The 10,619-nt window shown below is 34.5% G+C and overlaps 1 protein-coding gene across 1 annotated transcript in view; it reads left to right on the top strand.

Moving 5' to 3' along the window:
- LOC145102989 (Major facilitator superfamily protein) overlaps positions 1-8,838 on the top strand; it is a 13,998-nt gene extending 5,160 nt beyond the window's left edge. Inside the window, exons 4-5 of the mRNA XM_079040520.1 lie at positions 7,161-7,672; positions 7,793-8,838. Of these exons, the coding sequence (XP_078896646.1) occupies positions 7,161-7,672; positions 7,793-8,639 (1,359 nt within the window). The 3' untranslated portion in view covers positions 8,640-8,838. The remainder of the gene's footprint in view (positions 1-7,160; positions 7,673-7,792) is intronic.
- Positions 8,839-10,619: the final 1,781 nt, after the last annotated feature.

Here is a 10,619-nt window from a genome sequence, read left to right as displayed (position 1 = left end):
TGTCACAATAAACAATGGTGGCTTTGTCAGGGGGCTTTTGAAGTTCCAGAAGGAAGTTGCGAATCCATAATCTCTCAGCAATGATATTAGCAACTCTGCGATATTCTGCCTCTGCACTAGACCAAGAGACAATGGTTTGTTATTTGGATGAACAAGAAAAACCATAGGTGGAACGTCTGGAGGTTGGGCAGCCAACCCAGACAGCATCCGAATAAGCGATTAGCTCCTGAGAAGAGGAGGCGTAGAGTTGTAAACCATATGTATCAGTACTATGTAAATACCGTAGAATACGCTTGAGAGTAGTAAACTGAGGCTTGTGAGGATCATATGAAGACATATCTACTAAATTGCATAAGTGATTTTTGGTCTGATGAACGTGATATACTACAATATGCATGCTAAGTTGCGATACAATTCAGATCAGCAACAAGAGGATCAGAAACACCAAGTTTCGGAGAAGTGCCGGCTGGTATCCAAGTCGGCTTGCAATTTTGCATTTTGGCTCGCTCAAGGATGTCTAGGACATACTTTTGTTGGGATAAGAACATACCTTTTCGATCACGAGACACCATAATACTAAGAAAATAATTAAGACCTCCATGATCTGTCATGGAAAACTAATTACCTAGGGTAGTAGAAATACGGTGTAACAACTATGTAGAGGAGGCAGTCAGCAGAATATCATCAATCAACACATCATAATAAATAAGTTTTATGTTAACCATCTTTGTAAATGAAGAGAGAGGAATTGTAACAACTATACACAAACCCAAATCCCATAATGAACTGAGCAAATCTATGAAACCGAGCTCTAGGGGCCTGCTTGAGGCCATAAAGAGATCTCTACTAAGACATACATGATTAGGAAATCGATGATCCCGAAAACCGGGAAGTTGCTTCATATAAAATGTTTCATGTAAATGACCATATAAAAAAACATGTTTCACATCAAGTTGGCGAATCAGCCAATGATGAAAAGCATCTATAGTGAGTATTGTAAGAATAGTAGTCGATTTTACAACACGGCTAAAGGTCTAACCACAATCAATGCCAGGCCATTGTGTCTTGCTATTATCCACAAGACCGGATTTTTACCAAGCAAGAGAGTCATATGTATTATGTTTCTTTTTTTAAACAGTCAGATGTAATTAAATGATGTTAGCATTAGTAGGGCGTGGGAAAAGGGTCCAAGTCTTGTTAGAAATAAGTGCTTGATAATCCTCTTGCTTGACATTTCGCCAGTTAGGGTCTCGAAAGGACTGTAAATAGAAACGAGGAATGGGAGAAGACACATCAACATGAAGGTTCAACTTTTGAATGGGTTTTGTCCTTGATCATTTCTACCAATTTAAAGCGCCAATTAGAATTCTTTTTATCCAGAGAAAAATAGACTTACATAATCTCTATTACGAATCCTTTGTGTACCTTAGTGTTCCTAGCTATCCATTCATTTTTATCAATCTACTTTAGGGTAATACATATGGTAATAGATAGTAAAAACCCCATAAAGTTGATCTTTTGAACCTGCGTCAAGTTATGATCACTAATCAATTAATCTTGGGGTAAAGAGTCTCTAATATTTATGTTTACTTTTCTTAACTCTTGTACATAGGAAATGAGATTCAATCTTTTACTGCAAATTGATAATCCGTTTGATATATCGTAATGAGAACGAGTCACCATCGGATGAGATGAAGTGGATGGACCAACCGGAGTAGCAGTAGTATTTTAGACAACTATGGAGACAAAAGGCTCGTAAGGAGCCATTATCGGAGAAGTAACGGAAGATTGGTCGACAACATGCTCGAAAGGAGTTGCACCATCAGTACCGGAGGTTGGGATGGAGGATTTCGAAGGGGAGACGTCGGAAGGAGAGGCATTTCCGGTAGGAGAGGTGGTAGTGTTAATAGTCGTAGACAATGGTAACCTAGAAGATCAAAGGATATTGATAGAAACAAGATTGATGTCATAAGTGTCATGATCAAGGAAGCGATGGGAAGGAGATTGAGTAGGAGTAATGAAACCAAACAAGAATGAGGTTTCGTCAAATATCGCATGTCTATATATGATAATTTTTTATGGCAAGATTTAAACACCGATAACCGCGATGATGAGTTGGATATCCTAGGAAGAAACACGGAGTGGAGAGTGAAGATAGTTTGTGAGAGGTAACAATATGGTGAAACATAAACAACCAAACACACAAAGATGAGAATAATCGGGTGATTTATTGAAAAGTTTTTGGTATGGAGTGGAATTTTTTAAGAGTTGTGGAAGGAAATATATTCGGTAAATGAAACGCCATGTGAATAGCATCTACCCAATATTGTGGTGGAATGTAGGCATGAAAAGGAAGAGTACGAAAACGTTGTTAATTATGCGTTACACACATTCAGATTTTTCATTTTGTTGAGACGTGTGTCTGCAAGAGAGACGAGTGGGAATGCCATGAGTGTCATAAACAACTTGAAAATTAGAATTATCATATTCACCCCCATTATCATTGAATATATTCAATAGTAGAATGAAGTTGAGTTTGAAAGAATTTATAAAAGTGTTGACATACACATCTGATTTGACATGTACGGGATATACCCATAAAAGACGAAAAATTGTCAAGAAAAATGACATAATATTTTATTCCACTAACACTAGAAATAGGAGAAGTCCATACATCTTAATCAGTGGCGGATCCCTTCAGGGGCCAGGGGAGGCCATGCCCCCCCTGCTTTTTACTCCAGTTCATGTTTATATATTAAATAATTTATAAGTATTCAATGGAAGAAAACCCAATGTTGCAGAAACTTAAATGGAATAAGAAAAACCAAGAAATAAAAATAGATATTAGAATTTGTGAGGATACCTAAAATTCCAAAATTGAAGGAAAACTGATCCACCAAAATTTAAACTTCTAAACTTTTATCTATTTAATGACAAAAAAAAGAAAGAAAATCAAACTAAAATGTCTCAAACATAAAACTGAAACCTTCTGCCCTAAAAAATCAGTCGGCGACACCTCTCTTCTCCGATTTGAGCATCTTCCTGAGTAGTTGTCAGCCACCGATTCACCTATTCAGCCTTGCTTACTTGTAAGTCCATACAATACTTCTTGATATCCCTCATTCCCTCTTATTTTGTATCTTCTTCCTTTTGTTATTAGAGCGATTTACTGTTTCTTTTTTGCTTTGAAGTTTGATTTTTCATGATATGGACATATGGTGTAATAAAGAAGGATGTAGTACTATGTGATCTCTTGGGTATCTATAATCCTTTTCTATCAAAGATTTTTGTCGCACACAATCACTACACAGTACAAACTAGACTATTTTAGGATATTAGATTAATAGCTAATAGCTTTTGACTCTTTTCCTAGATGTCTATAGTGATAAATGATTTTATATTTGTTATTGAATTGTTTATTTTATTTTTCCTAAACCATCTGCATGCTTTAATCACCGAGATAAAAAGATGTTTCATGCACTTTTTAATTTTTGTATTTATACTTGCTTTATTGATTAGTTGTCAAATAAGGTTTTAAGAAGACAAAAATAATGGTTGTTGCTAAAAATAAAATTTGAATAAATAAAACAATAATGGGTTTTTTCAACAACAAAAGGCTCAAAACAAAATGTAAACCAACTTGTTCATTATTAGTTAATTTAGATTACATAAACCTAGTTTGAAATTGTTAGTAAACTTATTCATAAACAAAAATTAATATTTGGTTTTTGAGATATATGTAATATTTATCAGCTATATAAGTTTCTTGAAGTTTTGATTTCGGCCCCCCTAACGTTAACTTTTGTGTTCCGCCCCTGATCTTAATGAATTATTTGAAATGGATATTGCGCAACAGAATTAAACATAGTAAAAGGTAACCAAACATGTTTACCCAACTAACACGACTGACATAAACTAGATTTATTCGAGTGCAAACATGGAATCAAACTTTTAGATGTTAAATGTTGAAAAACATGATGATCTGCATGACCAAGTCGTTGATGCCAAAGAGATGAGCTGATAGACAGAAGAGCTTGAGCAGTTGACTTGGTGACTGGATAAAGATCACCAATATTGTCACATTAACAAAGAGTTCGTTGACTATGAAAGTCATGCAAAGAGAAACCAAATTCAGTCATGCATTTATTATCTTTAACAAAAGGAAAAACATAGATTAAATTTTTTTTATAATATTTGGAGTAATTAGAATATGATTTAAATGAAGTAGACTAAAAGAGTAACTATGAGGAAGAGTTGTGTGACAAGAATTTTTTACAAGAATAATAGAACCGTCACCAACTAGTACCGTAGATTGGAAAATCATTATTGCTAAAAGAATTAGGGATACATGAATCCGCGTAAAGATGAGCAGTCACTCTCATATCAATATACCAGTCTGCTTGAGTCAGATCTTTCAATGTCACGGTGTTAAATATTTGCAGAAATGGAGTGGCTTGTTCTTGAGAAATGGGTTGAGGCGAGAGGAAGGCATGTTGTGAAGCAGAAGCATTAGACCAGGTGTGTTGAGAATGTGTTATAGTGGGCCAAGTATGATGTCGAGAATTAATTTGGGCTTGATAATGTTGGATCATTGGCATGAACTGATGTTGTTGTTGGGTTAAAGACCAAATGGGGAGAATTCCCTACTAGGAAATGTGCAACACATCATAGGACCAAGGGGCCCACCCACTAAGGAGTTAAAACCATTCTCTATTGTTGTTATGATTAATTATTACCACCATGTGCACCTCGTGCACCTCCTCTGCCTCCTCCTCATGAGTTCCTGTCACCCCTGTAGTTTCGCCACCTGATCGACCACCATCCTGATATTACTGAACATTATTTCCTCTTCTGTAATTTTGATTTTTCGAACTATGTTGAGTGGGAAGAGTTATTGGAGAAGATGAGTGATCAGAGTGACTACATGTAAAGAGAGAAGATTGGTTTTCATTATGTTTCATTTTTTGTTCCTCCATTGTGAGAATCGATCTCACTTCAGTAAGAGTTTGGAACGTAGTTTTGTGACGGATAATGGTAGCCACATTAGCATACTTGGAAGAAAGGCCATTTATAGCATACATAACCATTTTTCTCTCTGGGACCTTAGCATCGGTGTTGTCAAGGTATGAAATCCGCTTGACTCGTGTGCAATATTCAACAATGGTTACTTCTCGCAGTTCATTATCAAGAGTCATTGTGCATGATTCCTTGTTATCTCTGAAAAGAGTGTCCAAGCTTTTCCAAACATCGTATGCAATATCATTCCTTTTGACAATAGCCTGAAGGGAGTGGTAGCACCCTTAACACAATGTCACATCATTTTTTGTACTGCCACATCATGTTTTTGGTGACACTTCACTAACATGTTTCCCTTAGCATTTCATAGGGAGTTGTAGTGTGGCAATTTAATAGGGTTGAGTTAAGAAGATGGGGTAATTAAAATAAATTAAGAAATAGAAATCAGTCAAAGTCAATATGACAACCACCAATCAAACCCTCTTTCTCTCATCTTGTTGAGTTGTCGACAAGACCTCCCTAGCGAGCTCCCTGGCACACGCCAGGGGCGGTGTGTAGCGAGGGTAGCGACGCATGACAAGCCCCTCCTAGCGGCCCACTCTTTGTAGCCTTAGAGGGATGCATACTATATACTAGGTTACAATCCGTGGAAACCACGGGTAAAAAAGAAAAACATTCTTGATAATTTAAAATTGTAATGAATAATCATATATTTGTAAAGACATAAACCGTAAACTAACAAATTTCTTGTTATCGCAAAGAAAAACTCTAATAAGGGGCTTTGTTTTCTTCAAAACATAAACTTTCATCTAACATTTATGATTAATTAATTATATAAATGTTTTATATATAAACATGATAATGTTTCATTTAATCCTAATTTGTTATGTGATTTGATACATGTACAACAAAAACATTAAGAAAAACTTGTCTAACTACATCTTAAAATCAAAGTCATATCTTTTTATAACATAAAACATTTTATCAGGATTTTAAACTTAGATTTATTTTTTTTATTATTTATATACATAAACATCTTATAACTAACTAATAAAAATTAATTATTATCAAGTTAGTAATAGTTTTTTTATGGAAAAAATACAGCATATTTGATATATATAATTTTGAATTATTTGTTAGTTGGTTGCAGGTTAATCATGTTTATAGACTTTATATATTATTTAATAATCATATACTTTTAACAAATTATAATCCAAATCATATAAATTGTTATAATATTTTTATAAAACATCAAAATATCAGAGCATTGAAATTATATTACTCTTGCGTAACAATGTTGTTTATTATAAATAGAAAAAATTATATAAGTAAAAGAAAGTAGATTAAAGTTAATGGATTGACAAGATTTATGGGATTCTTGTTAACAAATTTAATGGAGGTGCATGTATTGATAACATAGATTGTTTACAAATCTATTTAAAGGTCACCACATCAATCTCTTTATAATCGGCAATTCAAAATCAAACCGAAATAAATGCTTTATTATAAAAAGGCATACAAACCGAAATTAAAATGAGTCAAGTGTATAAAAGTAAATTTACATGGAAGGAAAAATAAATTCTGGAAGAGCTATATGTACAAATGGTTTCTTTTATTAAGATAAAAGATGTTAGTGGTTGATAGTTATTAAGGCCGGTTTTCAACAAAAGAATACAGGGAAAAAATGGTATATGTAACCATATTTATTAAAGGGTATGTGTAACAATATTTATTAAACGGATTTTCTTAATAAGTTAATAATAAAAAAAATAAGTAATAATAATTAATAAAGATATATTAGTGTTTTTAAATTTTTAGGAGACCAAAATCCAAACAAAAGCAAATTATAAAGACGATGCTATGTAAAAAAAAATAGAGATAAACTTGTTAAACTTTTTGATTAACATATTTTTAACTCCAAACAAAATAAAATAATTAGTTTGTATGATGTTTGTTATCATAATTATTTGAGTGTGTGAATGTATAGTTCTACGTTGCCAATTTTAAGAAACTAAAATGATTTATTTCTTTTTTTAATTTTCTCAAATATTGGTTCGATATTTATAGTTACATGTTACAGCTGCCAAATGATATCGATTAATTTAATTTATTTATATGAATTTTTGTGTGGTTTTTAATAACAGGGACTCATATTATTAGTCATATCAGTGGAAGCAATCCCATTGGAGCATCGTCTACCACCCTTCTTTCTAGCACTTTATATAATCAACATCGGAGAAGGCGGCCACCGTCCCTGTATTCAGACCTTCGCCGCCGACCAATTTGACGACCATCTCCCGGAGGAGAAAGCCGCAAAGAGCTCATTTTTCAACTGGTGGTACTTGGGTATTGTGCTTGGCGCCATTTCCGCCATACTGGTTCTGATTTACGTTCAAGACAACATCGGATGGGGTTGGGGTTTTGCAATTCCGGCGGTGGTGGTCGCGGCGGCGTTAGGGGTGTTTTTAACAGGAACAAGCAGGTATCGCCGGGAGGTTCCGGTGGGGAGCCCACTTACAAAGGTGGCACAGGTGATAGTAGCGGCTGCTAGGAAACGCCGGTTGCAACCGGAAAATGATGGTTTTGGGATGTGTGTTGAGGCGGTGGAAGGTGGAGACGATGTGACTCGATCCTTGGCTCGTACTAACCAATTCAGGTATGAAATAGTTCCATTTACACCCCTCTACTTTCTGTAAATTGCAAATCGGAACACCGACAGCCTCAAGCTGGTATCAATGGTGTTTTCCGGCGAGTTACAAACACTCGATTTTCTCAGGTTTTTGGACAAGGCGGCGATGATGGACGAAGTCGACCGACTTCCGGGGAAAAAGAAGGATTGGAGGCTGTGCACAGTGAACGAGGTAGAACAGGTGAAGCTTCTCTTACGGCTGATTCCGATATGGTTATCCTGCTTAATGTTCGCCGTTGTGATAGCCCAACTCGGCACCTTCTACACCAAACAAGCCAGCACCTTAAACCGGACCATCGGCTCCCCCAGCCACTTCCAAATCCCTCCGGCGTCCCTTCAAGTCCTCCCAGGCCTAACAATCCTAACCGCCGTCCCCATCTACGAACGCCTCCTCATCCCCACCGCCAGACGTTTCACCAACCACCCCACCGGAATCACAATCCTCCAACGTATCGGAGTCGGGATCTTCTTCTCGATCTTGACCATGATCGTCTCCGCATTAGTTGAATCCCGGAGAATCAGAATCGCAACAGAACATGGTCTAATCGACACCCCGAAATCAATTCTTCCGATGAGCGTATGGTGGCTGGTGCCGCAGTACGTGTTGATGGGAATCTCCGACGTGTTTACAGTCGTGGGGTTACAGGAATTGTTCTACGATCAGGTGCCGGAGGGGATGAGGAGTATGGGAGCTGCGGCGTATATGAGTGTGGTGGGTGTCGGAGGCTTCATGAGCAGTGCACTGATAACGGTGCTGCAGGCGGCGACGGCGAGACATGGGGATGAATGGTTGAAGGGGGATAACTTGAACAGAGCACACCTTGATTACTTTTATTGGGTGTTGGCTTGTTTGAGTGGATTGAGTCTGGTTTTATATGTAGTTTTGGCTAAGGGTTTTGTTTATAAGAAGCTTCAAAGGGATGATGGGGTTTAGCAGTTTAGGGTTTAGGAGTCAATCTGGTGAAATGGTACTTACTAATATTTACTATTTAGGATAATTTTAATATAGATTTTAGATTGATATCACATAATTAATATGCTTTAAATATGTTAAGTCGTGTAAAAAGGTAAACCAGGGTTATAATTTGTATTTTGAACGGGTTAAGAATAAGATGTTTAAAACTTTAGATAAATGGGTTGCTTGAACTTGACCTATATTTTTTTTCTTGGAAATAACTTATTTTAAAATCTAGAATGGTATATGATGAATCAACTATATATCTCACCTTTGTACTATTTATTATGGGAAGTTTTGGACTATTATCTTTGTAGTATTTTAAGGACTTCTCTTTACAGATTAGATGATCCGTGTTTCTCGATCGACAATTTTAAGTATTTGGCTTGTTGCTTTTTTTCATGTTTTTTTCCTTGCACAAAATTCCTTTTACTATGCATGTTAAAACTCGATTTAAAATGTTGAACTTCATCGTCATTTTTTTTCTAATTTATCACCAGGGTTCGATCCATTTTGGGCTTTTGCCTACAAAATGTTTTCATCACTTTGATTGTTTTTTGGTTGATTACAATCATTTGTTGACTATTGTGTTTTGTTGTGATTAGGGTTTGTATGGGCCGGTTATAGGCAAACTCAGACCATAATCATTATTACTATTGATTAATATATTTTGATAACCATTGGTTATTGGTTATTATTGGTTTCGGTTAATGGTTTTATTTGGTTAATGGTTTTGATTATCGATTAATATTGGTTAACCAAAATGATAAAAACTTATATAAAAATAAGAAGTGTGTTGCTATAAACTGTGAAATACAAATAATGCATTACTATAAAAAGTAAAAAATAAAGTATGTTGATATAAAATGAAAGAAAAAAAAATAGTGTATTTTGCTATATGTTAAATATTATAATTGTAATTTTTTTTAAAACCTTTTTTAACATCTCAATTAAACGCAAAGTTGTCAAGATCGGGATCTTTTTTTTTTTTGGAACGGCAATATATATATATATATATATATATATATATATATATATATATATATATATATATATATATATATATATATATATATATATATATATATATACTAAACTACTCCTAAATTATTCTACTTATGTCCACAATGAGACTTGAATCCTCGACCTCAAGTAGGAAAGACAACACCGGATACCGTTCCAAGATCGAGATCGGGATCCTACGTATGATCTCAAGAACGGGATCCTACGTATGATCGTTTTTGGGTTGCAAAATCGAGATCATAAGATTAGGATTGGGATTCTAAGATCCTACAAAATAAAATATAATTTAAATTTATAATTTTTAATAATGAAAAATATTTCAAACATTCAATTTTTTATTCAAAAGTTAAAAAAACTTCAAAATATTAGTCATAAGTCACAATACAAAATGATAAATGGTAAAAAAAATTCATTTGAAAAAAAAAGAAAAAGAATCAAGGGAAGGTAGGATCAGATCAGATCGGATCTCGATCTTACAATCCTACCCCAAATACAATCTGATCCAGATCGTTTTTTATATCTAGGATCATACGATCATGATCGCAATTTTGAAAATCATGATTAAACGACCATCAATGTATCAGAACTACATTTTTAAAATTTATCTTCAGTTTAAAAAAGAAATTTAAATATAGATAGGCAAGTTTTCATTTTTTTTTTTTAGTTTCTGAGTATTTATAAAATTTTGCACTTACTGAGTTTCTGTCATAAACAATTCAAAATTCGATGGCAGTTGAGGCTTATAGTCAATAGAGAATCAAAATAAAGATTTGATTACAGAATTACGAATTTATACGAAGAAATTGTGTGAGGTATAGTTACAGTGATAAGAAGATTCAAAATTATGGTACAACTTTATTGCTTTCAAAATTATAATATACTACTTATTAATTGTGATAAATTTTTAGTCCTATCAATGTTGTTTATTAAAAAAAT

Source organism: Lactuca serriola, chromosome 1, assembly GCF_051521515.1.
Source record: "Lactuca serriola cultivar US96UC23 chromosome 1, Lser_US96UC23_V15, whole genome shotgun sequence".
Taxonomy (NCBI): Eukaryota; Viridiplantae; Streptophyta; class Magnoliopsida; order Asterales; family Asteraceae; genus Lactuca; species Lactuca serriola.
This window is presented reverse-complemented; position numbering and strand designations above follow the sequence as displayed.